Source organism: Lacerta agilis, chromosome 5 (assembly GCF_009819535.1).
Source record: "Lacerta agilis isolate rLacAgi1 chromosome 5, rLacAgi1.pri, whole genome shotgun sequence".
Taxonomy (NCBI): Eukaryota; Metazoa; Chordata; class Lepidosauria; order Squamata; family Lacertidae; genus Lacerta; species Lacerta agilis.
In genome coordinates, this window is record NC_046316.1 from 75,634,369 (window position 1) to 75,662,336 (window position 27,968).

At 42.3% G+C, this 27,968-nt stretch overlaps 2 protein-coding genes across 6 annotated transcripts in view; one reads left to right on the top strand and one right to left on the bottom strand.

Annotated features, from left to right (window-relative positions):
* Nucleotides 1-27,968, bottom strand: part of VEPH1 (ventricular zone expressed PH domain containing 1) — a 117,191-nt gene that overhangs the window by 74,080 nt on the left and 15,143 nt on the right. For all 5 annotated transcript variants that reach the window (XR_004426680.1, XM_033150513.1, XM_033150512.1 and 2 more), the window contains exons 5-6: nt 13,583-13,749; nt 9,869-10,078 (exon numbers count right to left, since the gene is read on the bottom strand). Coding sequence is in view for 4 of the 5 variants with exons in the window: in XM_033150513.1 (XP_033006404.1) it covers nt 9,869-10,078; nt 13,583-13,749 (377 nt within the window). In the remaining variant the exon portion in view is untranslated. The remainder of the gene's footprint in view (nt 1-9,868; nt 10,079-13,582; nt 13,750-27,968) is intronic.
* PTX3 (pentraxin 3) lies at nt 22,059-27,819 on the top strand. The gene is made up of 3 exons (XM_033150517.1): nt 22,059-22,377; nt 22,806-23,348; nt 27,051-27,819. Exons 1-3 carry the CDS (start codon nt 22,245-22,247, stop codon nt 27,668-27,670), a joined length of 1,296 nt encoding a protein of 431 aa, XP_033006408.1. The 5' UTR covers nt 22,059-22,244; the 3' UTR covers nt 27,671-27,819.

A 27,968-nucleotide genomic window follows, 5' to 3' on the forward strand; every position in this document is an offset into this window, starting at 1 on the left:
CTCAGAATAAAAGAGCAGGTTTTCCTGGGGAAACAATGCGGGCAGGGGGAACCATGCTTGGGCATGGGCCGGGAAAGTACGGACCTGTGGCTAAAAATCATGGGGCAAAATGTAAGTGTGGATGAATCCTTTAACTAGTTCTTTTTAAGAATTTTTTTTCTAAGCAGTGGCTCAAACCCATACAGACTTTCAGTCTGTTAGTGAACTAAGCATTGCAATGGCACCACCAAACCTTCATACTACAAACAGGTACCTTTGGAAATCTGGGAGATATTAAATGTTAGTGCCTACCCATATCTATCAATAACTCGATTTCCAGGGAAGATACAAGTTGTAGTCCAACAACATATGGAGAGCCATAGATTCTCTATTCCGGCTTTAGATATATAGTGGTAGCTTGGTTCTCAAACGTCTTGGTTCTCAAACGCTTTGGTTCTCAAACTCCGAAAACCCAGAAGTAAGTGTTATGGTTTTCGAACGATTTTTGGAGGCCAAACAACCGATGTGTCTGCACCAATCAGAAGCTGCGCCTTGGTTTTTGAACATTTTGGAAGTCAAACAGACTTCTGGAACGGGTTAAGTTTGGTGCTTTTATTTTTGCTATTTATTTTGTGTTTTTGTTTTTGAGGCTTTTTCAGTTAATTTGTTTTTTGTGACTGTGTGGAAACCACTTCAGCTACTCATTGATTGATTGTGTGACTGCGGAAATGGATAAAAGCCCCCCATCCAAACAATAACTATTATCAGTGCAGGGAAGGGGGGGGATTAAATTTTCATTTTTATCATCTACAATACTGTCTTATTTATTTTATAGTACAGTACATTGATTATTGCTTTCATTTTATGGATCAATGGTCTCATTAGATAGTAAAATTCATGTTAAATTGCTGTTTTAGGGGTTGTTTTTAAAAATCTGGAACGGATTAATCCATTTTGCATTAGTTTCTATGGGAAAGCATGCCTTGATTTTGGAACACTTTGGCTTTGGAACAGACTTCCAGAACAGATTAAGTTTGCGAACCAAGGTACCACTGTACATTCTTTGTAGAACAAGAAAAAGGAAACTAATGTCATAACATTTTTAAAAATGCAAACATATATTGATAGCTATCACATTTTCAGTTTTTCAAGAGCTTAAGGTATTCAGACAACATCAACTTCTGTTACGTAGTTCAAAAACACTGAAGATGAATTTAGGAAGCAATGTGCTGCAGACAAAGCAAACACAGTCACCAGAGCAAAGTTTTGAGGCTGTGTATGCCTAGTGCCTGGGTCATCCAAGCTGTTTCAGACTACATTCCACACAGCCTTTGAAGTGTACAAAGAGAGAGAGAGAGAGAGAGAGAGAGAGAGAGAGAGAGTCACTTAGCCCTATATATCCTCCCACTATGTCTGAGACAAAGTGTAATAGACTTCCAAAATCACCCTTTTTGTCTCATATCATGCCAGGGGAATCTATATCCTCTTAACTGAGAAAACTGTGATTGGCTGTACTGATACCCTTTCCTTAAGAATACTAATTAGAATAGTAGAGCCAGTGTGGTGTAGTGGTTAAGAGTGGTAGACTCGTAATCTGGGGAACCGGGTTCGCGTCTCCGCTCCTCCACATGCAGCTGCTGGGCTAGTCACACTTCTTTGAAGTCTCTCAGCCCCACTCGCCTCACAGAGTGTTTGTTGTGGGGGAGGAAGGGAAAGGAGAATGTTAGCCACTTTGAGACTCCTTCGGGTAGTGATAAAGCAGGGTATCAAATCCAAACTCTTCTCCTCTTCTTCTTCTTCTAATTCGCCAGGGCAAAAGTTAAAAACAAATGTGTTATGACACCCTCAGCAGGCTACCACTACCAGAAACAGGCCCCCGATAGAGTGCCCGCACAAGAGGTTATGAGCCTGCTTCCCGACCACCCCATTCAGGCACAAGAAGTTGTGCACCATTCCAAGAAAGATAGGGTCATCTCCCGGGTCCTGGACTGGGTGTGGAGGGGATGGCCCAACAGCAGCCCCGGGCCAGAATTCGCTGGCTACACAACCCACAAAAATGAACTGTCGGCCCACAATGGGTGCCTGTTATGGGGAAGCAGGGTCATCATTCCCTAGTCCCTCTGCAAAAGGGTCCTCACAGCAAGGGGACTGGGAGTACCGCCTCGCCACATTCCTTCTAGCACAGCACAGCACCCCCAGCACAATGACTGGCCGGAGCCCAGCTGAACTACTAATGGGCCGGTGCCTTGCAACTAGACTGGACTGCCTTCACCCCGACAGAGCTTAGGATGAGGTAGTGGTGGGTGAAGGCAGGAACCCCCGGACCTTCGTGGCCCAGGACCCAGTGTACGCAAAGAATTTTGGGGCAGGCCTGGCATGGGGTACCCACCACAGTCACCAGGGTGACTGGCCCTGTGTCATACGAGGTGCTAACGGAGGGGGGGGGGCAATGCTGGAGCCGCCACTGCGACCAGCTACGGCAATGATTCCCAGGAGAAAACCAGGAGGAGGGCAGGACAGAGGAGTCCCAAGGGGACAGCAGGGTGGTGAGGCCCGCAGAGCAGGAGGGGTGGGCAGGGGAAGCAGAATCAGTAAGTACAGAGGGGACCCCCGAGGCCGAAAAGATACCGGAACCAGAGCCGCAACTGAACGAGCCAGTTGCGCCAGACCAAACAGCCCCATCACAGCCAGCAGCCTTGGAACATGAGCCAGAACCAGAACCCCTGACCAAGGAACACCCCAGGCCGCAACGCATATGTAGGTGGCCAGCGTACCTTGAGGACTATAAATGCAACCTCCCGGGCAGGACTGCAATTTAGAGGGAAGGGGTGTTATGTACTGAGCTGAATCCTAGAACAATAGGATCCAGAATGCAGCAGTCTGATTGGTCCTAGAACAATAGGATCCAGAATGCAGCAGTCTGATTGGTCCGCAGGAGCCACCCAATCCAGCTCCAGGTGGAAGTGAATCAGTGACCTGATTGGCCTGCAAGAGCAGCCAATCAGGCTCTTGGAGGGAGTGAATCCGCAACCTGATTGGCCTACAGGAGTAGCCCGGAATTAGCCAATCATGTGGGGCCCATTATGTAAATAAAGTACTGTATATATATATAGCAGACGTTTTGGGGAAAGATTCATTCATTGCTACTATAAGCTGAATAAAGAGCATGAAATTCACACTTGACTCTATTTCAAAATGATAAATTACAGTAGGTTATAAAGGAAATTTAAATGGGATATGTAAACAGGATACATAGCTATCTCAAGTAAATGCTTTAAGAGAAGACCACACAGGATATTCAAGGAAACAGGAAAGGAGATACAAAGTTAACACTCAATTGGCACACTAAAATAGGACTTCGGTTTCACTTGGAAATCTGCAATTGGTTCCAAGCAACATTTTTAGAAATACAGGACATGGAATTGTTGGAGCTTCTAAAACAGTTCAGGGGAGGGAAGGGAAGGAAATCAGACACACACACACACACCAACACATTATAGGATAAATTTTCTTTTTCTTTAAATAATATTAGATGAGAAATGGTCATTGTTATAATGCCAGGGGCCCTGCAGGTTTTCAGCGATACAGAAAAAAACCCACATTCCTAGCATTCCCCCAATTAAACTGCAGTAGAGACACAACTAGGAAAATAGAATCACATTCCAGCCCTTGCAGGAAAGTGAATTGTGAAAGTCTCCAGGCACAATCAAACATGGAGCTAAGTACGCTTAAGCCCATTGATTTCCATGTCCCTAGGCACACTTAACTCTGTGTTGGATCATGGCCTCGCAGTTTAAATGGCAAACTCATAGAAAGACGCCTCCATCAAAAGCTGTGACACAAGGACACATTTTCTTCATTAAGTTTCTTATTTTTTTTTATGTGCTCCTATTACACTGGTTATCTCTTGCCGTACCAGGGACCATGCTTAATACAACGTGCAATAACTTGATAAAGTGACACTGAATTACTCGAGGGTCTCCCTTGGTTCAGCCATCAGAAGCGGGCCTTCAAGTCTGAAGGCAGGTCATTTATCAGGGAGCTTACAATCTGTCTTCTAGTCTTGCCAATGGCTACATTCTCATAAAGAAAGATTTATTACTTGAAGGCTCTGTCAGCAAACCACCCCATGACAATCTGCAGAACAAAGTATCACAGTCCATTCTGCAGGATACACAGGAAATATTATGGGGTGAAGCAAGATAGGTAAAAAAAAAGGAAACAATATTGTCCCGCAATACTTCTAGGTCAAAATCGCAATAATAATAATAATAAAAGGTCATGTTTCAAAGGTATCAGCTCATAAAATACGAAGAGAAGAGAAGAAAGAAGTCAGTGGAGAGAGAAGTAGGGAATTCTAGTCACAATCTTTTTGCGGTTAATTTCATAGGAAATATTTTAAAAATAAATTCTGGGCACTCCACTACCATTCTTAAAATCAGTGCCCCTTGAAGTTTGAGGTGCTTCATAACTAATAAAAAAACCTTACAATTTTTTCATGAAGCTGCACATTTGTTTCATGTTATATTATTATTATTATTATTATTATTATTATTATTATTATTATTATTATTACCAGGGCTTTTTTTCACCCAGAACTCAGTTTCAGCATCTCTCAGCCATTGCCATTGTAAGAGAACAAGAAAGGCATTCATGGTGAGTTCTGGCACCTCTTTTTCTGGAAAACTGCACACATCATGGCTTGTAGCTGTTGATAGCCTTATCCTCCAGAAATTTTGTCGGAATAACCGATGTCTCCCGTGTAGCCTCACACGGGGCACCAGTTGTCAGGATAGGTTGCCGACACCACCCGTGTGCAGGACAAAGTTGACCGCACACGGGGCACCAGTTACGGGGATAGGCAGCCTGCGGACGGGACGGCCGGTAATTCCGGAGCCAGCTCCCACCGCGCCATGAATGAAGAGAACCACTGGCTGCAATCTGAGGGTTTCGAGTTCTGTGAGTTCGTGATGAGTGCCTCGTAGATGGTTGCGAGCGTCTGTCTGGTCCAAAACTCTGAAGAGGAAAATAAGGCTAAAAGTGGCCAAAACTGAATGGCCAAATAAAAGACTTTAAAAGTAAAAACGAAAATAAAACTACGGAGACTGCAGTCTGGAGGGAAACGGCTTTGGCTGCCCTGCGTGGATGGTTTCGCTTTTGCTTTGCCTAGGCTTGCCATGCAACGTTCTTCTCACTGGGCTTTTCCGCACGTTCTCCACACCGTTTTCCACACCACACGCAGGGAGCGGCAGCTTTTTATTGAGTGAACAACCAACGTCATAATCGATACACAAACCAATCACAACTCTGTTACTGCCCTAAATTGGGCGGGAAGCAGATTAACTGACCGTTGACTACATTAAAGTTTGGAGCCACTAAAACCCCGTGGAGGGATCCCAGCAGTAAATCGCCTGCCGGATCCTGTTATTACCTTTCCTTCCAGGTGGAAGGATACAGTAAAACCAAGCATAATTAAACACAAATAAACACAAACAACCACAGGTGCGAGCACACCTGAAATGTATATTCCCACATAATTTGTCTTTTAAAGCCATCAAAATTGGCAGCCATCTCTGCCTCCTGTGAGAAGTGAGTTCCATAGCTATGTGCTGCATGAAGATTTTTCTTAAAAAAAATCTGTCCTGAACATGCAGTCTTCTGTACATTGTGGTTTGCCTTACCAATGTGTAAGTTATGGGCCCAGGTAATCATCATTAGGAGGTAGGGGGTAACCAATTGGGAAATCTGTAGGTCTCACTGTTGAGGTTCAGGGAAAGCTGGTGGTCAACAGCCTAGCACAATAGCTGGCTATACCTGATGTTGGACATCTCCCAGGCCCATTTCAATCCCTCCACTGCAGCTGTTAAGGGCTCTGCTCATACAGTCATACCCCGTGTTGAGTCTGCTTCATGTTTCGTCTTTTCGTGTTACGTCCCACGGCAACCCGGAAGTACTAGAATGGGTTACTTCCGGGTTTTGCTGCTAACGCATGCGCAGAAGCACTAAATTGCGCTTCACGCATGCACAGAAGCACCAAATCGTGTCATGTGCCTGCGCAGACGCAGCGCTTCGAGTTGCGGGCATTTCACGTTACGGACGGGTGTCCGGAACGGATCCCATCCATAACATGAGGTACCATTGTATTAGAATTTAAGCAGTCTTTTAGAACTATTAATTAGGATGGGAGGACATGCTCCCCCTCTACAACTAATGGCTCTTTCTCCCCTCCAATGACTTTTTGAGCATCAAAGGGGCCAGAGCACTTAAATGCTTGTAGCACCCTGAAGTATGTGAGTGTGACTTTGTGTTGAAAGATATTCGTCACTATTAGGGGCTCAAGCAGGTTAGTTTCCACCCCTCAATTTTCCTTCCTTCCCTCCCTCATCTGATGTGCAACTTCTCTCTACATTTTGTGCAACTTAAAGGGCAGTAGTTATGTGCAGGCCTATTGTTTAAGTTACAACCCTTTTTCCTGCCTGGCACAGGGCCACACCCGCTTTACTACTAGAGGAAATGATTGGATTTCCATATATTTCTAGAAATTTGAATGTATAGCTTCCTACCAAAATACTTAATATGTCCTGTGGTTGTCAAAACTCACTCATCCCATTCTGGTACACACAGATGTAAGCACCAGGCATACAGATCTCATGGGAAGATTGTTTATTCCAGTGGTTTCGGGTGTAAGTACAATCTCAGAGCTAAAAGAAAACACTGCCTTTAGTTTCATCCACAAAACAAGAAAAACTGTTGTGTTGCATGGGTGGGGGAAGAGCTCAAACCTATTCATTTATGGTAGCCGGCAAGGGACATCAGCAAAAATTGGGGAAAGGTTTGTTTCATGATGTTACAGACAAAGCCAGTTTCTTGTGTGAGTTGCCATCATTTCTAGTGATTTGGGGCCGGGTGGATAGGTAAGAAATCAGTGAAACTAATGCTAAGAAGATCTGGACACGAAAACTCATACCAAGAACAAACTTAGTTGGTCTCTAAGGTGCTACTGGAAGGAATTTTTTATTTTATTTTGTTTTGGAAAGTTCAGAACACAGAATAAACTATTCTGGTTGCTGTAATGTAGGCACTGTTTTTATGTTTCTTAAAATGTTTATCTTTATTACATTCCAGTCATTTTCTGGCTATAATCAAGCGTAGTCACAGAGATCAGTCGTTTATCCAAGGCTATTGTAATGCAGCATTATGCGGTCTTCAGCTCAACAGACTCTTTAACTGCTGTGAGGCACACTGTGTGCTAAGGCTGCAATCCGAGCCTCACTTACCTGGGAGTATGTCCCACTGAATTCGGTTGGACTTACTCCCGAGTGGTCATTGTTAGGACTGCACTGTAATATATCTAGCCACAGGAATCATTAAAAAAAATCTCATTAAAAAGCATGGTGTATCATAACGTCTGTGTGATAGGTGTAACATCTTCAGAGCAAATAAGGCCACATGTCATGAGAAAACTTTCATAATTTCAGAAAGTTAATACCAGAATATTATTTATTTAAAACTTCCAGTTACCCACAAGACCCTGCACAACTCACCAAAGGAGAGTTCTTCCTTCTTAAGTACAATGAAGATTTGTGGTATAAATACTACAAAGTATTTAACATGCAGTTCATTCTTTCCCTTCTCAAGGGCTCAGGCTTAGAGTGTACTTCTAACATACAATGCATTAATAACAGTTTATTCAGAAATTAATATACTATACCACATTTGTACTTTTTCTGGACAGACTACCCGCATGTCTTATTTTGCTGTATGTGAATAGTACTAGTTCCTTAAGCATTTAAACAGCAGTTACTTGTATTGGAAGTATCCCCACCAGCCCAATAATATTATTCAGTGGCCTTTTATATTAATTGATATACCAGTAATACACCTTTGTGGATTTTTCTGAGTGTGTGGCTGAACTGGGAGAGAGGTTGGGCCATGTTTCTGGCTGATGCTGAGCCTGGTCAGAAGCCTGCAGAACCTGAGCCAAGAGACCCCTGTAGATGTCTTTCGCGAGACCCAAATTGCCCTTGCACCTGCACAACAGTTTCCTCTGTTTCCTATAGTCCCTACGCAGATAGGTAGGATAAAACCAAAAAATACGAGTGGGCTTAGAGTTTTTATCTGTCACACAAGTCCACTGGAAAAAGTGCCATCAGCTATCAAACACTAGTATCAACAGAGGGATTTTATTTTGAGTATCCAGAGAGCATGCTTGCAACAGTCAGCTGTCTTAAGTGGAAGACAGAGTAGTGCTGGAGCAGATTAAATGGTCTAACAGCTAAATCATAAGAAAGAATGGAAGGTATTTTTATACAGTCAGACGCGACATGTGGTTAGAGGATAGATGCACACATTCACCATATAGATCCCCTGAGTGCGTTACATAAAACATGGTTTGTGGTTCAGACATGACCCGTGCAAGGAAAAGCACGGTATGGCAATAAGCATTCTACACTTCCCTTGGTGCAGGTCAGCCCCAGGTCAGAACTGCTTCCTGAAGTGCCTTGATTAGAATGCTCGAGAGAACAACACATGAATGTGCAACACAGCATTTTGCTGTCAGAGGGCAGAAGGTAAACTAATGTAATCTGCTCTGAGACAGACTGTAAGGGGGGGTGGACCCCTCATAATATGATTTCTTATCCACAACAACGGTGTACTTCTCATATACTGATGTGGAATGGAAACATACAACAGCAATTTAATCTCTAGATTATAAACGTGGGTGGGGAAAACATCTTTCCCATTTTAGGAAATAGTGTTAGGCCACATTCAAACCATACAATTAAAGCACTATTATGCCATGTTAAAGGTTTGCTGTTTAAGGGCTTTTTAGGAGACCCGTATTCCCCTTGAAGTGCTACGATTCCCAGAGCTCCCTGGGAAGAGGAACTGATTGTTAAACGTACTCTGGGAATTGTAGCTTTGAGAGGGGAATAGGGGTCTCCTAACATCTCTGAACACCCTTAACAATCTACAGTTCCCAGGATTCTTTGAGGAAAGCTATGACTGCTAAAATGTCATGAGTGCTTTAAATGTAAGGTGCAGATGTGGTCTTCCTGTCTCCATCAATGATATCTTTGGGTGGACGGACGGGTGGATTGTAAGTGAGTTGCTCTCTATCTGCTTTCTGTGTCTTCCTGTCAGCCCTAAGAAGCCCCAGTCTCATGGGAAAAAGTAAACAACCCAGCCTACTGCTCCCCACCATTATCTTCCTTCAAGAGACAGCCTCTGCCTTCTTCAGACTTTTCTTCTGCCTCTTTCTCCCTTTCCAATGTCACTTCCAGATGACCTGCTTATTGAGCATCCATCCTAATTTGTTTCCACAAAGTTTGCAGGATGCAGGAAAGTTGGACAACATTGTCTCTTCACTTAATATTTATTCTGATGTGTGCGGGGAGGTTAGACAACACTGACTCAAGCAAATGGCATTCCACACTTAGCAGGGCAGTTCCCCATCGGTTTCCTCATTACAAGAAGTCCGATTTGGGGCATGGGGCAGCTTTTTTTGCACATGAGCTTCCAATCAACTTTCACTGTGCAACCTGAATTCGCTGGTATGTGACTGAATTCCACCCCAAAATAGTTACTGTACAGAAGCAGCCCATGACCCCAGAATTCTGCCTCAGGAGTAACTCATGAAAATGTATCCCACTGGGGTTTTTGGTTCACTGTGTTCCTCCAGAGAGGATTTATTAAGTAGATCCCATCAAACTATCCCCCAGCCCATTCCTTAAAATATGTTCAAAGTAGACACCACTCAGTTTGCCTTTGCTCTCAGTTCCCATATTCTCCTGGTAGCTGGTGATAGATTTACCCTGACTGCTGGCCAGTAACACTATAGGTAATAAGTTTATGAAAATTTATTCCTGGCACATAACAGTTTCCATACCTCATCAACATGTCCAACCGCTCCATAGATCTTTGCTGTTTGTCCAATCAGACTTGGGAAACTCTCCCCAATCTCCTTCAGTATTGGAAGCAAATTGGTCAATACTTCTGGTTCATAGTCTGATATTTCTATCAGTATATTTAGGATGATGTCATTATGATGGGGATCTCTTAGGTGACCAGTGAGAGTAGGGATACATTCTTTGAGCACCTAAAAAGAAAGAGGCAGAAGGAAATAGAAATGTTAATTTTGCAAAAACGTTCTGCATATTATTCTCTTTACATAGAATTCTCCAAGAAGTCAATGCAAGTTCAGCTCAGCACAAGGCATATGGGTAGGCTGCTGCCTGAGGTTATACATTCATAGATGTAGCATTTCATAATTAAGGAAATCCTTTGGTGTGTTTAAAAGAAGAAGAAAAACACAGAAAATTCTCAAGTTTCTCCCCTTAGACTAGTATGAAGTTTTATTGATTTAAAAGAAGTTGGAATTATACGATGACACAGTAAATGAAGGAATAACAGAAAATCCTATGGTCCACAAGGAATCCTTAAAAACATAGAGCAAATAAATGAAATTAAGGAGCCAGACTCTGAGCTGGCTTAAATCAGTATCAGTCCATATGCCGCAATGAAAGGACACAGATTCACAATGGCAAGGACTAAGAACCTTGGCAATATGAGAAATAAGCATCATATCACTGTATGAGATGGTTGGACAGTGTTCTTGAAGCTACTAACATGAGTTTGGCCAAACTGCGAGAGGCAGTGAAGGATAGGCGTGCCTGGCGTGCTCTGGTCCATGGGGTCACGAAGAGTCGGACACGACTGAACGACAACAACCACTGTAACAACTATCAAAACAGGACACATTGGCCTGCCTTGGACAATCATTTGAGGCTTCATAAATCATTGCATATGAAGACGGGAACAAGCATCAGCACCAGTCAAGCTTCCCTGCCTTCTCCCTTCCTCCTGTTGTACTCTGGGTTCAACACAAAGAACCTGGCTTGTAATAAGATAGAGGTCTCTGTTATGTACTGCTCTGGACTGCTCATTAACCAATCAGGAAAAGAAGTATGATGGATGGAGGAGGAGAGTGTCCAGTCCGGATACTTGCTTCTGGCTTAATAAACCGTATTATTTGAAGCCAAGAATGATAGTGCAAACCAGGCTATATTTGCAATAAAAGGGAAGCACTGTTCATCTGATGGCCCAATAAATGTAATCAAAGTATGGAAACTTAGAATGCCTTGATAGAACTCTTCTGACAATGTATTAACATGGTTTTGTATGTAAGAGTTCTGCAAAATCAAAGTTCCAAACACCTTCCTTTTTTCTTAAAGGACCTTTGCTGCTAGATCCTGAAACATAGTGACATCTGTTTGATTCCATCCTCAGCCCTGTGAAGTACGCTAGGCTAGTGAAATATACTCGGAGTCAAGTGTGATTTCATGCTCTTTATTCAGCTCATAGTAGTGAGGAAATGGAGTCCCCCCCCCCCAAACGTTTGCTTTATATACACTATTTACACAATGGGCCCCACGTGATTGGCTAATTCCGGGATACTCCTGTATGCCAATCGGGTTGCGGATTCGCTTCCACCTGGAGCTGGATTGGGTGGCTCCTGCGGACCAATCAGACTACTGCAATCTCAATCCTATTGTTCTAGGACCAATCAGACTGCTGCAATCTCAATCCTATTGTTCTAGGACCAATCAGACTGCTGCATTTTGGATCCTATTCAACTCAGTACAGAACAGCTAGAATATGGTAAGGTGCCTAAAGTTCCAATTAGCTTCTGAACGAATCTAGACTTCCCTTGTCCAAGTCCAGCTTCTTATATGCTGTACCATACAGCTGCTACAATTTTTAAATTGCTTGGTGGTGGTTTTTTGTATTTGTTTTTAAATGTCTGGTGACATTTTTACAGAGCAGATCCTAAAGAGTCCCTGTAGTGTAGCAAACAGACATTAACAAGAGAACGGAGATTATGTTGAAAAGGTGTCACATGACCTAGGCTCCAAACAAAGGCTAAAATGGGCCTCATCAGGCTGGAAAGTCTCCTTTATAGGAGGAGTTATATTTCCTCTGCAACTATATATTTTGAGAAGGTTCCCTTGTACATACTGAAAGGTGGATATTAAATTCCTGGCTGTTGTAGTTTTTTATTTTTACAAAGACTGCAGAAATTTATACTCTGCAAACCAGGTATCCTTGAAGCTTGTTATAATGCCCTGTATCTCATAAACATCCTGCTTGTGAACCATATCTGAAACATTCAATGTTTCTGCTGTGTTTATTTTGCTTCTTCAAATTCGGGCAATTTTTCACCATAACCTGGTTCTAAAAACTACTGAAGCCTTTTAAAAACACCTTTATCTTTGCAGATTGAACTACAATAACTGAGTAAGGAATTCTTAAAATATTAAGAAGCTTTAATCAGAAGATGGCTTGATTATGACAGGATGCTTACTCCCTTATGCCCCTTTTCTCCTCAAATTGGAAGGCAACAAAGTCAATCTTGATCATTCTGATACTTTTATGCACATCCCATTAAATCTCTTCTGATCCACTGAAAGACCTAATTGGCTCAATTCTCCATTAACACTGATTGTGATAACGTCACTCATCATGCCAATAACATTTTGGAAACCAGTGACAGTTTATTTGGTAGAATTCATTGAACTTTTACCAAACTCTCTTCTGCAAATTCATACTCACTGCAATTCGTCGGCTTGCAAGAACTAAATGAACGGAAAGCCTATTATTTTCGTAAAATTATACAGTCTACCTCCGACTCAGTGCAGGATGCTGCAGATGGTCATTACAAAGATGCAATTAGTATTGTCGTAAACATATGTAAATATATGTGGTTTTTTGTGGTTATGCAAATGCATCTAAATTTAGTAAAACTTCTGCATAAATAAATATGTTACACACACACACACACACACACACACACACCTTCCTCAGATTAATAAAGCAGAAAAGAAATTTTGCTGCTTCAATTTTTTAAGGGCTTTTGTGGCTTCTGCCACCAGGGCAAGGACCCATTTATATCCTTCTAAGGCAGGGCTGGGAAACCTGAGGTGCTCCAGATGTTGTGGGACCCCGACTCCCATCAGCCCCAGCCAGCATGCTCAATGGTCAGGGATGGCTGGAACTGTAGTCCAGCAACATCTGCAGGGCTGCAAGTCCACGAACTCCGTTCTAAGGCCATCTGTTTATGTTTGTGTGCATAGTCTCAGGTGCGCAAAATAAGTGTTACAGCTGGACAGATAATTACAAGCAGCAAACAGGCTGAGCAAACACAGCATCACCTAGTATTTACCACACCGGAGTGAAGTCCTGGAGAGAGGGAGGGTTTACGCCAGTGTGCAAAATTCCAGCACTCTCGGTGTGACGGCATGTGTCCAGCGAGCTGCAATTCCGCCAGAGAGAGTGCATTTTCCTGCTCCCCCCCCCCTTTGTGCCTAATCTCTAAACTGTTTGTGAACTCAGCAAGGTCTAAATGAAAGTTTAGGGTTCAAGGGGCACTACTTGAAAGGAAATACATTGGATGGGCAAACAGAATCTTTGTGCCTACTTCTCTGGAGGAGGGCCTAATAACATGGGAAACCTAATTGTGCTGAAAAGGTATTTAAATTACAGACTCCCTTGAATGAACAGCCACATACATTAAGCTGGAAAAATATGAATTAATAAGTGTTACCTCTGGTTGTTTTTTCTTTGCAACTATAAGCAAAAGCTGTAAAAGATGGTGCTGTTCAGGCTGCTCCAGATGAGACATCAGCAATACCAGATCCTTCAGATGGCTGTTAATTGGCTGCGATTGCTTTTCATACAAGCAGGGTAATACGCGTAGCAACATTGAGTTCCCTATCAAGAAAACGAGAATGGAAGAATAAGAGAGAGCCAGCGTGGTCTATCTTGCCAGCAAGTCCCTCCCTTCATAGCATCTCTCAAAGCGAAGAGATAAAGTAATAATGGAATCATGATTTCTGGGGAGGAGATTTGTGAAAACTGGTGTTTGTGCCGAAACATATGGCACAACAAAAGGAAAATACATATTGCACCAAGAAATCAAAACACTGTCTAATGTGGAATGCGGCTAAGTGAGGCAACATGGCCTTGTGCATAAAGCAAGCTGCTTAGATTTTCAATATATATATATATTGATATTTAATTGAGCACTAAACCACTGCAAAGGTTACTGCTAAACAAGCATGAAAAGGAAGACAAGCCAATGCATTTTAGCTACCACCTCCACATTAGTTGGATTTTTTTTTTAAGAAAACCAAATTAAAAGGAGGCCTGGAAACAATATTTGGTTTTTAAAGTATAAAATTAACAAAAAGGTAAACTGAAATACAACCAGTTAGATGCAATTTCTGGGGACTAGGGAGTTGCTCAAGCATGGGAAATGGAAGAGAACAACCAGGACCAAAAAATAAAAAATAAAAATTCTCACACACTGTTTTGAAGAGTGTGTTTGAAGATGTGCGTGCACAATTTAATTTGAAGCCAGGCTTCACAGAGAAATCTATAACATGAAACATTGTACAAGCTGGGCCTGGAGTGATTGAAGTTCCATGCTGACAGCATATGGGAAACATCTGCCTATCACTATATTACATGGTTTCACTCTCTAAATCTTCTAAACATACTGAAAGCCCCTATGGATTCACTTTCCAGCAAAAAAATGTGTATGCCGATCTCCTATGCTTTCTTTCATTTAAATTTGCTCACTCTCTTAATGTAGAAGACAACCAGGTCACTCATCAGTTGCATGATAGCAGAGTTTCAGACTGTTTAGTAGAAACATCAGCTGTTAGGACATTCCCTCACCCTGTAAATACCAGCATCTGGAATGCCACATTTATAGTTCGACATCTCCAACAATTAAATCACAACTGACCTAAAAGTCTATACTGCAAGGCAGGACCAAATCAGAGTCAGCTTTATGGATGAAGGAGAAATTAATTTGGTTTGCATTTTAAAACAAACTGACCTAATTCACTGCTCCCAAAACTTACATGCATATTGAAATGCATCTATCGGTTGGACTGCACACTTTTCCAAAGTTTGCAAAGCAGTTTTGGTTCAAAAAACACACACACCAAAATGTGTGTTTTAAGGGATAAATGTGTATTTGAGGGAGAAATACAGCGAGAAGAATACATAAATTTCTATTTCAGGGAAAGAACAAGAACACATGTAAAATGTACATAATTTAAATGGGAAATCTTCAGATGTTTTATGGAAACATCTAAAGAACTGATATGGAATCAGATCCTGACTATCCCTCCTTGGCTACCTTCAATGAAATGTTTGTGCCTGCCTCAGTCCTAATGCTATTACAGTAGTTGAAAACCTTTTCAACTAAGGTGCTATAGCAAGAGATGCCTAAAGTGCCTTTTTAATGTCTTGCATTGCTTAGATGTTAATGTCAAATGCTGATAGCATGTCTTCTCCATCAGCTGTGTTATGTACTGAGTTGAATAGGATCCAAAATGCAGCAGCCTGATTGGTCCTAAAACAATAGGATTGAGATTGCAGCAGTCTGATTGGTCCTAGAACAATAGGATTGAGATTGCAGCAGTCTAATTGGTCCGCAGGAGCCACCCAATCCAGCTCCAGGTGGAAGTGAATCCGCAACCTGATTGGCATACAGGAGTATCCTGGAATTAGCCAATCACGTGGGGCCCATTGTGTAAATAGTGTATATAAAGCAAACGTTTTGGGGGAACTGCATTCCTCACTACTATGAGCTGAAGAAAGAGCATGAAATGCACACTTGACTCCGAGTATATTTCAAGCTGTTTCTTCTGGAATATGGCCTGGAACACACTGGGAACAGTTCAAGTAGTCTGCTTTGGGTTCTGAATGACACCCCTGCTCCACTGAGGCTGCAATCCTATACCCACTTATTTGGGTGTAAGCCTCACTGAACTCAATGGGACTTCTGAGTAAGCATGCAAAGAATTGCACCATGAGGCTCTGTGCCTGGGACCCATGGCAGGGAGGCACTTCAATTTCCCATTAAACAGATACTAAACCACAATGTCTTGATAGTGGAATGTTGTGTTCTTCAAGCTTGCCACTGGTAATGGCAAGCTGCAGCGCCTTGCTAAAAATAAGTTTAAATAACAGCAGCACCCCAGCAGGCAGTTACAAGTGGCATATCTGTCCCTCATCATTTGTCTTGTTCTTATCTTGGGCAGCTTTTTTGTGCATGAAACACGGTGACATACGTTGCTGGCATAAGTTTAGAATTATAGGGTAGAATTCAATGTAGTGCTAAGGCAACCAATGTAGTACTAATGCAAGGATTTCTGCTTGCATAACAACATATTTTCCCTCTCTTCTCCCTCCCATGCTAAACACCTTAGATTTGGGGAGGGCAAGGAGACGTGCAGGGGGAATAGAAGGGGAAAAGTCTATTTGCACAAGCAGAAATCCTGCACTGGTGAAATGCATTAGTAGAGTACCGCCCGCCCTCCTCCCCTTTTTCTAGCCCTATTAACAAAGGCACGTGGATTCTATGGGGCAGATTCAACAGTTGCACCAGCAGGAGCCAGCATATCGAGTCCCACTAGCACAATGGGGCTCCCCACCCCCACCCTACTTCTCTCTTATATTAGCTCTTGGGGATCATGATAAGCCCCAGATCAAGGTGTGGGTGGAGGTGGCAGAAGATCATCTCATCTGACAATCAGAAAGAAGAAGAAGAGAAGAGTTTGGATTTGATATCCCGCTTTTCACTACCCGAAGGAGTCTCAAAGCGGCTAACATTCTCCTTTCCCTTCCTCCCCCACAACAAACACTCTGTGAGGTGAGTGGGGCTGAGAGACTTCAGAGAAGTGTGACTAGCCCAAGGTCACCCAGCAGCTGCATGTGGAGGAGTGGAGACACGAACCCGGTTCCCCAGATAACGAGTCTACCGCTCTTAACCACTACACCACAATGCTTTCACTGACAGAACAATCATAATACCATGATGCTGGATTACACCCTATGTTCATTTTGGGGTCAATGGTGATCAGCAACTCAAGAATGTGTTTCTTCAAGATGGTGTCTGTTCCTAGGAACCTGACACAGCTCATTCGCCAGATGATTAGAATTAAATATAACACATTGAGAAGGATACCTAAGTAGTACCTCCACATTCAGAGGCAGTTGTTGTTTTCATTCATTTACTGATTTATTTATTTTTTTAAAGAAAAACCTCAAAGCGGTTAACAACCTACATTAAAGCATCAGCTAAAACAATCCAGAGTAATACATTAATGAAGAAATATAAAGTATATATTCAAACCAACACAATTAACCGGAAATTAAAATATTACCTTAAAGATTTCAAAATTAAACATTACAAAGGTAAGCTATGGAATTCATATTTCATGCAGCAAAGTTAACCAAAACAAATTATCTTAAACGTTTAAAAAGATAACCTTACTAAAGGAAATAAAATATGAAATGCACATTTAAAACAACGTAGAACATATCTGCTGCTGTTGCTGTCAATCCTGCCAATGCCAGTTCATGGTGGGGGTGGCTGTGGAAGCTCAGACTCGATGACCCGGGTCTCCACTAAGAGACAACAAAGATGGTCTCTGGCCTCTTCAGCAGCCTTGGCTTGTGCAGTTGGAGTCAATCAGGGCCACACCCTCCATGGCCATGAAGGAAAATGTCAGCAAAGCAAGGAGCAGGTCTCCCAGAACTCACAGACAAGATAGCCATGAATGCCAGTTGTCAAGTGCCAAATAATGGAGGAAGGAGGTTGCCTTCATGCTTTGCTTGCCAGATTCCAAGAAAACTCTAGCTGGTGGCCACCATTAGAAACAGGATGCTGGACCAGACTTTGGTGTGGTTCAACAGGGCTTTTCCTTACATTCCTAACTATGATTCAAATGCCTGCTTTAGATATTTCGTGTACACCCTACATCAATCATCTGTTACAAACAAAATTGTGCACACTGCATCATTCTGAAGAAACATGCACTGCATGATGAGTAACTTCTCACCCTTGTCCTCTTCCACTTTGGATCCATGCCCACGTGGGGAAACGAACAGCATCATCAGTCTTTTAAGTCTAGGAATGTCTGAGAGCAGCAGATCGGGAATGATTTCCTCATAGGCCTGGTGGCTATCACACAACTTTTTTCCGCTTCACAGCAAGTCAGTCACTATTGCCAACGCAGTGACTGGACCAGATGAAGGATGCTTCCGATTAAGTAAGCTCCCAGTGAGACAGCAGAACCAACACTCTTACTGGGTTTTGTGTTTTAATGAAAGAGCTCTATGCCTTAACTTATCAGGCCTCCATGAACCAGTCCACTCCTGTTTTAACTATCCAAATTAGGTATCTAATTTTTCTTCACAATACCAGAATAATTCCAGAGGGGCTCTCTGGGACAAGAAGCCTGACATCATCATTACTCACCCATGTTTGTTAAACCTCCGTAGTGATTTGGAGCTAATGATATATTTCATACTTACTACTAATAGAAAAGAAGTGAGCATGAACCTGGGATTTCCAAATTGACTTCTTCTTTTTTAAAAAAAGCATGTGAACAGATGTTCATTCTTAAATCCAGAGGTGCCTTCAGATATAAACCTTGGAATGCAGTTGAGTCCTTGTGAATTAAAAGGTGTGAGGGAAAAGTTGGCCAATGGATTCTTCCGGGGGGAAATTGTTTGGCATGAATTATGAACACAAAAGGAAGCATCTCTTGCTCCCCAGCCCATCTTTTGGAAGCTTTCTCTTGATGTTGCTATGTACAAAGTACTTTCAGATGACCAAATCTTGCCCTGTTGTTGACCTGACATACTACCACTACTGTGTATTCTGGCAAGATGTTTATCAGTCACAGCATAGATGAACGACATTGATAAAGGTTCTGGCAAAGCAGTCGCCCATATCATGTTCGTGAATTATGAAAACATGAGGCCACAGTTGGAAAGAACTCAGTTTTGTAACAGAAATGGTTAGACACCTACAGGGAACTGCTAGGTCTTTAGGAGCCTGTTTCATATGTTATCCATGTGAAGGGACGCCAGATAATTAAAGAATTGCGCTGATGGCTACACGCCCAACACTGCGCACGACTGCCCAGTTCTGCATCCCACTTTCCGATCTCCATGTGTTGAGCAAAGGTCTGAAGGGAGACCTTGCTGTAAACATGGAGGCTCTCTCCTGTGATTGAGAGCCCCTAGCTACCCTTTAATCCTATGTGTCTTCTAACAGGTGAACGAGAGTACTTTGAGGCAGCTTCTCACTTTAGATTTCTCTCTCTCTCAGAACTATGCATTATGTTCCTTGTCTCTTTGCACAATTCAAAAGTGACACAAGGGGGATATATATATTGCACTCATGGGTTCATATCCAGCGTTATTTTTAATCGGTGCAGGCCCACTGAAAATACTGGACATCACTAACTTAAGTCCATTAATTTCAATGGGTCTGTTCCGAGTAAAGCTAACGGTTATAACCCATGTATTTTTACTAGAGAACAAAACATTCCCACTCAGTAGGAAGCATCAATCCTGTGATGATGATTATAGAATTGTAGAATTGTAGAGTGGGAAGGGAAACTGAGGGTCATCCAGTCCAACCCCCTGCAATGCAGGAATCTCAACAAAAGCAAACATGACTGACGGCCATCCGTCTGCTTAAAAACCTCCAAGAAAGGAAAGTCCACCACCTTTCATGGGAGTCTGTTCCACTGTCGAACAGCTCTTGCTGTCAGGAAGTTCTTCCTAATGTTTAGTCGGAATCTCATTTATTGTAACTTGAAGCCATTGGTTTAGGTCCTAGCAACTGGAGTAGGAGAAAAGCAGCTTGCTCCATCTTCCATGTGACGGCCCTTTAGACACTTGAAGATAGCTATCATATCTGCTCTCAGTCTCCTCTCCTCCAGGCTAAACATACCCAACTCCCTCAACCGTTCTTCATAAGGCTCGGTTTCCAGACCCTTGATCATCTGGTTTGCCCTCCTCTGCACATGATCCAGCTGATCAATATCCTTCTTAAATTGTATTCCCCTGTTCCACAAAAGACTGTGCACAACGCAGCTTACAGATACACCGAAGCCACAGCAAATTCATAATGAACAAAGTAGGAGGAAATCAATGAACATTTCCATATTTGGAAACCCTGACTGGCAGATCTGGAGGCGAATTCATATGTTAGCTAAATGGCACAGTTCTGCATAGTTGGAGAACGGCTGTATTTACATGGGCCTGTAATAATGTACGCTGAGCCAAAGCTACGCAGGCTAGAAGTCATACAATGGCTCAAAAACAGCAGCCTCATATCTTCTGATCCTCTCTCTGCCTTCCAGTAATGTCTACTGAACACGTAACTTGTCATCACTACACTGCAAGCTCCCCCCTCTTTTTTTCATTGGTGGTTGCGCCTGCAGGGGCAGGAAAATCTTCAGCACAGTAGCATCATTTTGCATATTTTATTTTATTGAACGTTACTGAGAGAGGGTGGGTGGTGGCTTGGGTCTGTATTTTGCATGTGTGTAAACCACACAACTCCTCTCACATCTAGTTCTCCAGCCTCAGCAGTATGAGTCACTAAGGACAATGGGTCCTAAATTCCCACTTAAGTCTTTCCATAGGTGCCCCCACATCTAAGACTGGGCACCTTTCTGCAGAAGTGGCTTTAGGGTAGTGCAACCGGTTACACTGGGTATCACACTGCAGGGGCAGCTAAAACAATGCTCTAGAATGGAGCTCAAGAGGTTGGGGGTGCCAAATTCTAGCGCCGCACAGGGCGCTTCTGAAATTTGAGAGCCCAAAAGTCTGCCACTGCTTTCTAGCAGGGATACCCTGATTCTCATAGAATGGACATGGCTTCTTTTAAAGTTCAGTGGACTAATATATCATACAGGTGACTAAGTATAAATTGGAAGCTGTCACAGACAATTTCAATCTCTAGAGAAAGCACCCTTGAATAGTTCTAGTATAGTGGATTGAATGCTCACTTTGATCATACATTTTGAATTTCTGTTCCTCAAATTCCAGCTTAACCAGCTACACAGATTGAGGGTGCCCTTGAACAAGGGACATCTTAGAGCCTAAGCATTCCATCTGCAAACTAGGAAGCCCTGCGATCCATCCTGCAGGGTTGTTGTGAGTGTCAGCGAAATACGGGTTATAATCTAAAGCCACCTGCAGACTACTGTCTAGGTCCAGCAAGGCAACTCTGTGGATAGATGTCAAGGCTTCCTTGAGCAAATCTTCTCAAGGAAGATCAGCATGCAGAAAAGAATGCTGCTGGCAAGGGTGGTGAGGAGAGGAACACATCCAGCGCCTGGCACTTTGTGAGCAGCTTCCTATCCTAGTTCCCAATTTAACCATGATTTGGGAGCCTGGATAGCTCAGCTGGTTAGAGCATAGTGCTGATAACACCAAGGTTGAAGGTTTGATCCCCGTATGGAATAGCAGCATATTCCTGCATTGCAGGGGGTTGGACTAGATGGTCCTCAGGATCTTTTCCAACTGTAGAATTCTATGATTTCATGATCCTATGATGGACAGCTGATTGGCAGTCTTAGGGGAGGATGTAGAATATGTTCAACTGGTGATCATGGCTGGGACAACCCAGTCAGATAGGTGGGGTGTAAGAAATATATTATTATTATTATTATTATTATTATTATTATTATTATTATTATTATTATTATTATCTTCTATACAAGTGAGCAGCTGCAATTTCATATAGAAAAAGGGGCCCAACCCAATGTATCACTGATTATTATAATTAAGATATATTTAAATTACTGCATTAAAAAACCCCAGTACACTTCAATTTGGGAAACTTCAAAGTTATGCAAAATCTTTTTTAAAAAAGGGTTGTAACTTGGAATGTACTCTAAAATGTTTTTGAACCATAGCTTGAAATTCCAGTCTCTCTTCATTTCAGCAAATTCACAATTTAATTGTTTTCTTGGCTTTTTCATCCTTCAGAATATTTTTAAAGAAAAACTAGTCTCCAAGGAGCTTTCCAATTCGTAATAGGAGTTTTCCCCATGATTTCTCCCTTTACACTGCTAGGTAATCCAGCCACATTTCAAACTTTTAAGGTTCAGGATTGTGCAACCTCCCACCCCCCTTCTCCTCCCCACAACTCCCATCCCAAAAAAAAAAAAATTAATAATAACCAGAAGCACTCCGATTACAGCACTAGCACTAGCATTACTCATTCATTCAGGTTCATTCACTCTCAGAGTATTATTTAAGGGCTTTCTGCAACTCCCTCTCTTAGAATCATCTCTGCTCGGATTCTTATTAGAGACCTTTTCACTCAGGAACACGCTGAGACTTTCAAGGAAACAGCTGGGGAATCCTAATTCAAAGAAATGCTTTCCTTTGTGATCCTGTGTTTTGCTCTCTGGTCTGCCTCATCTAGTCAGAACCAGGATGAGTACGATGACCTCTTTTTCTTCAATTTTGACAATGAAGTTGAAAGTGTAATTCCTGCAACGGAAGAAAGTAAGTAGTTCTTTTGCCTACTCCGTCTAAGTCTTGCAAGCTAGCTGTTTCTGTAGCCATCGAAGGAAAGAACATTCAGAGTTCATATTTCTTGTGCTTTCACTGTTGTAAAAGCTGTAGCCAGCTAGCTAAAAAAAAAAGAAGCATGGTGATTACGAGACCTTCATAGGTAAAAGAAGGCAGATGCCTCTGTTCTTTTCTCTAGTTCCCTTTTCCAATGCTAAGGTTGGCCACGTAACACTGCCAGCACTATTTGAACAAGTCATACCCTTGTCTTCTGGGGAAAGAAAGCAGTGGGAAGTTTTGAAGCACACTGAAAACAGTGTGCTCCAAAAGACTCATTCAAAAGACACCTTTGCTTAAGGAAAAAAAATAACCCACAGCACGGAAACATAGATTTAACAGCCGCTGTGTTTATTCTACTCTAGGTATTTCGTGCGATTGCCAGCGAGAACACACAGAATGGGACAAACTCTTCATCATGCTTGAGAACTCGCAGATGAAAGAGAATATGCTGCTCCAGTCCCTCGATGAAATCCTTAAGGTGGAGCTGCAAGCGGTGAGAGTGGAAATGCTCCAGTTAGTGCAAAACTTGGCTGGCACGTGCACCACTTCGACAGAGAAAGCTGCCTCCCAAATCGTGAACCAAATGGGCCAGATGCTGGCAAAAAACAGCAGGCAAACTGAGGGCTTCCCTGGGGTGCCTCATGTATCTGCGGAAGGGAAGATCCTCAAAGAGATTCTGCAGCTGAGCCAAAACATGTCCAGCAGGCTCGGCCACATTGAGCACACTTGGCAGAGGGGAGCTGAGGTGGATGCGCAGCAGAGGGGCTTTCTGCAGAGAGACCGATCCAGCGACAAGGCAAGTGGGGGCGGTTCCATCCTGAATTTGCTATGGCAAGAACTGCAGGAAACCAAAGCTGAACTGAAAGAAGCCCAAAAAAGGACCACACAGCACTTGTTGCCATTTGGTAAGTTAAACTCTATTGGCGATGTTAGTTAATAAGTTTCACATCTGTTCCCAAACAACTGTGTTTAACAAAAGAGCGTCGATGCATGCTTTGATTATACAAGGGGAAGCATCACTGTATTGTAAAGCCTGAGATGAAGACATATTGTGTGGGAGCAGACTGTGTTTAGCAGATGCCCAGATTGTACAATATGGCAGCCGAAGAACACGAACGCACAACATAAAACCCATTTACAGGGTACCTAACAAGGAGACTATAGCTAGCATAATACTGGATGGTGCCAAAGGCAACATCGTTTCCTATATTTGACCAACAGAAAGACTCCTATACAGGTCTACAGCTTACACATTTCCAAGGCCTTAATGTCTTCTTGACTCCTGGCTCCCAGCCACAGACTTCCCCTCGTGTTTGCAAGAATAAGAACAATAATCCACAAAAAACCCTCTTATTCCATTCCATTTCGGTCCCTTCTTTTCCTTCCTCTTCCCAGCAACCTACCTGCTGCCTCCTTCGCAGCATTCCTCAGAGGCTATTTATGAATAAAACTTGACCCTGTGAGCTCACTGATTATGTCAACATGCTATTCATCAATTCTCATGCTTCAGGGCATAAACAGATTCTCCACAGGGGCCCGGGAAGGCGGAATAGCTTTCACCCTGTGCAGCCCAACTGCATAGCGATCCATCACAAAAATTCCCCTGCAACTTTTCTTTGAAATACCAGCACCATTCTGCATGTCATGACTCATGTTACGATGAATAGAAAAACCATTTTCATAAAATAGTTTTCGAACTTATCCTTCTCTGCTCTGATTTACAACCCAACGAGGATTTTTATGGCAATACCTAGATGAATACCAGTTCCTGAAGTAATCGAGGAAATGTTCCATTAAAGGAAAAATCGAGATACTTATAATACTAAGTTAATATAGAAAGAATGGCTCCGGCGTTTAGAACTAGCCACACAGACCCAGCATTTACCACAGTTCAAGGGTGCCTGCGGCTCTGTGGGGTAAATGATGCCAATTGCAGATTTTGGTTGACGGTGCCAATCACTGGCCTCCAAAGCATCAGTTGCCTGTGAAACTGAAACATAAAAGTTTCTTTTGTTTTATTTGACTACAGTGGGACCGAAAAGCAAACAGATGGCTGAATAAACCCATGCCATGTGTTGTGCATTCATTAGTCGAAATAGGTAAAATCTCACTGCACAAATATTCCTTTTATACTCATTGATAGAAAGCAGCAGTATGAGAATGAACTCCTGCACATTCAAGAAAAAGTTTGCAAGAACTACAGTCAACTTCTTAAATTCAAAAAACAAAATACTATAGGGAAAAAGTTTTTTTTTTTTAGAACAAAATGCATATAAATATAGTGATGAAGAGAGAGAGAGAGAGAGAGAGAGAGAGAGAGAGAGAGATCACATTTGGGTGGAGTGGTGGGGGTGCAGGGAAAGTACCCTGTAGCACAGATTGGTGCACATTCATTTTCAAAATATAAGGCCAAATTAAAATATAGTGATTAAAATGCATTTTTGCATGCACCAGTTCCTACTTTGAACAGAGCAATTCCTAAGGACCTCTAAGAAATTCTTATTGGCCCTTTGATTATTTTAACAGGTGAGCTAACAAATGGATATTAACAGCTCACTTTTCCCTTGATAGACATTCTGAGTTTCTTAAAGATGGAGGCATCAGACCAACATTTCTTTTGCAAACATTTGCAGCTGTGAAATAAAGGTGAAACCACTCATACCTTTACGATTGTTACTCTTAAGTATAGTAAAAATGAGTAACATTTGGTAACGCAAAATATATGACGCAACATCACCTTGCAAGGTTCCTCCCACTCCACTTCATTGGCTGCTGCTTGAGAGGTGGGGGAACTCACAATGCAATGATGTCACACATGTTTCACATTATTAGACATTATAGAGGAGAAAGGAGAAGGAGGGGGAGATTCGGGATTTCTGTTTTCTACAGCAGCCGCATGTCAGCTGCAATGTGCAGTCCTGGCCTCAAGCCCATAGAAATTAACGGGACATAAAAACTCTTAACTTTGGCTGGATTCCTTTCTGCATTTTTGCCCAACTGATGAAGTCAGTGTGAAGTCCAGAATAACTCAGCCGAATTCACAGGGCCTGCTCTTAATTCACAACAGACTGACTACAGACAGAATTTCGTTCCATATGTTTTGATAGGAGGAGGAAGGAAAGTCGTAATATGATTAAGAACAAGAAGAGTGTATTTTTTGAAATACCCCACAGATCCCTCTGGAAATCTTTTCTATAAGAGTTTTCAACAACTGGTTTTGATTTCTTGTGTATCGTGGATTCCTGCCAGGTTGACTCTAAAGGGGTTTTTCTGATCACACTGTTTCTGGTGTCTTATGAAGCTGGTTTTGATTTTGGTTACCTCTTGATAATAAAGCCAGAAATCCTGCTAATTAAAAAGCCATGTCTCTGCACACAGCTCTGCTCTCTTTAAAGAAGAGTCCCCACAGAATCATGTCCTAATGCCCCACTTCTCAGTGGTCAAAAGGTTGTTAACACACTCAAAGCCAAAAGCACATGACTGGCCCCGTTATTACAGCTGTGATTTCAAGATGCATTTTAGCTCTAGGAACTTGACATACAAACGTTCATTGCTCATACATACATGCATAGCTTAGACAATAATATGTCCCCCCCAAAAAACATCCTGTGATCTCTTTTCTCCCATATTTATTAGAGCACTTCTATGATTGACCACCACCAGTCCCAGAATAGCTGGGGCTAGAATAGCCCTCATTTTATTTTGAATTTGTTCTTTGGTCACTTACATCCCATCAAATAACATCCAGTTCTTGAGGAATACTTTCAACATTGTAAGGTGATGTTTGTAAGGTGACATTTCTACTGTATGTGGTTTTTGAGGTTTTACACCCTTTCTGTGTAATACTACTGTTTATTTGATGTAATACGAGTAATCCAAAACAGGAAATCACATACAATAAAAGTGTCCTAAACAAAGCATCTGATGATGTGCTGATGATCCTATAAAGGTTTTATGGACACTCGTTTAAAAAAGATGCACTGATGAAAATGTCAAGAACACAACCCTCAATTGCAATAAATATTTTCCATCTTCCACTGTCTGTCCTCAAATCTTGCGGGTTTGGGGAAGAACCTTAGTTTTGGAAAATGAAAACTTTTGAACCGGAATTTTGGTGAAAATCCATTTTTAAAATCCCCCAAAGTCAGCGGTGGAATATATGTCCTATTTTTTTTTTTACCAACAAACAGAACTTCATACAAGCAACTCCCGTTTACATTGGGGTTGATTCCGGGTCGTTCAAGGTCATAGATATGGACATGTATGGATGGTGCCATTTTGGTTACCTAAGGAATGGCACTCATATACAGTGGTACCTTGGTTTATGAACTTAATCCATTCCGGAAGTCCATTCTTAAATTGAAACCGTTCTTAAACCGAGGCGCAATTTCCCTAATGAGGCCTCCCGTCGCCGGTGCCCTTTCGCCGTTCGGCTTCCATTCTTAGACTAAGGTAAAGTTCGCAAACTGGGACACTACTTCTGAATTTGTGGAGTTTGTAAACCAAATAGTTTGCAAACAAGGCTGTTCTTAAACTGAGGTACCACTGTAATTACTTTGGTTGTAACTTAACTGGTTTATGATAACTTCATTCCGTTATTTTTGCAGGTTGTGACATGGCCCTTTTATTCCCAATGCGCTCCAAAAAGATATATGCGAGTGTTCACCCAACTTCCACAATGGTGCTCTACTCCTTCACTGTCTGCACATGGGTTAAAGTGACGGAAATTCTAGACAAAACTATTGTATTCTCCTATGGAACAAAGATAAATCCCCATGAAATTCAGCTGTATCTGAGCAATGATTCAGCTGTTCTTGCTGTAAGCAATGACAACAACAAGGTCATTGCCCAACATGTCGTCTCTTCTGGACGATGGATTCACCTTTGTGGCATTTGGAGCACAGTTAATGGAAGTATTTCACTGTGGGTAAACGGAAAGGTGGCGGCTGCTTCCACAGAAATTGCTGAGGACCACATCATTCCAGATGGTGGGATTTTGAAGATTGGCCAAGAAAAGAATCGCTGCTGTGATGGAGGCAGTCTCAATGAATCTTTAGCTTTCTCTGGGAAGATAACTGGCTTTAATATTTGGGACAGAGTCCTCAGTGGCAAAGAGATAACAAGACAAGCTGGAGAAGAGGCTTGTAACATTCGCGGCAACTTAGTTGGGTGGGGGGTTACAGAGCTTCTGCCTCATGGAGGAGCTCAGTATGTTTTTGGGCTCTGAACAGATGCCCTTCAAAAGTCCATGTAAAGACATCAAATGCAGAAAATCTAGGAAGCCTGAATGTTTAAAGAACTGGTTCTACAAAAGAGCTTCCACAGGGAAGTTGCTTTAATTCTCAATAGACAAACAGTAATAGGGGGGGGGGGTGCTTAGGTAATTCATGAGGTGCCACTTCAGCCTAGTCCACACAGGAACCCTGGGATAAGGCTCAGCATGGCAAAAAGCCTCCAAGTGACTGTAGCAGCTACAACTGCATCACTCTAATTTTCTGCTCTCCCCTGTTGTTCTGAGTCCAAGA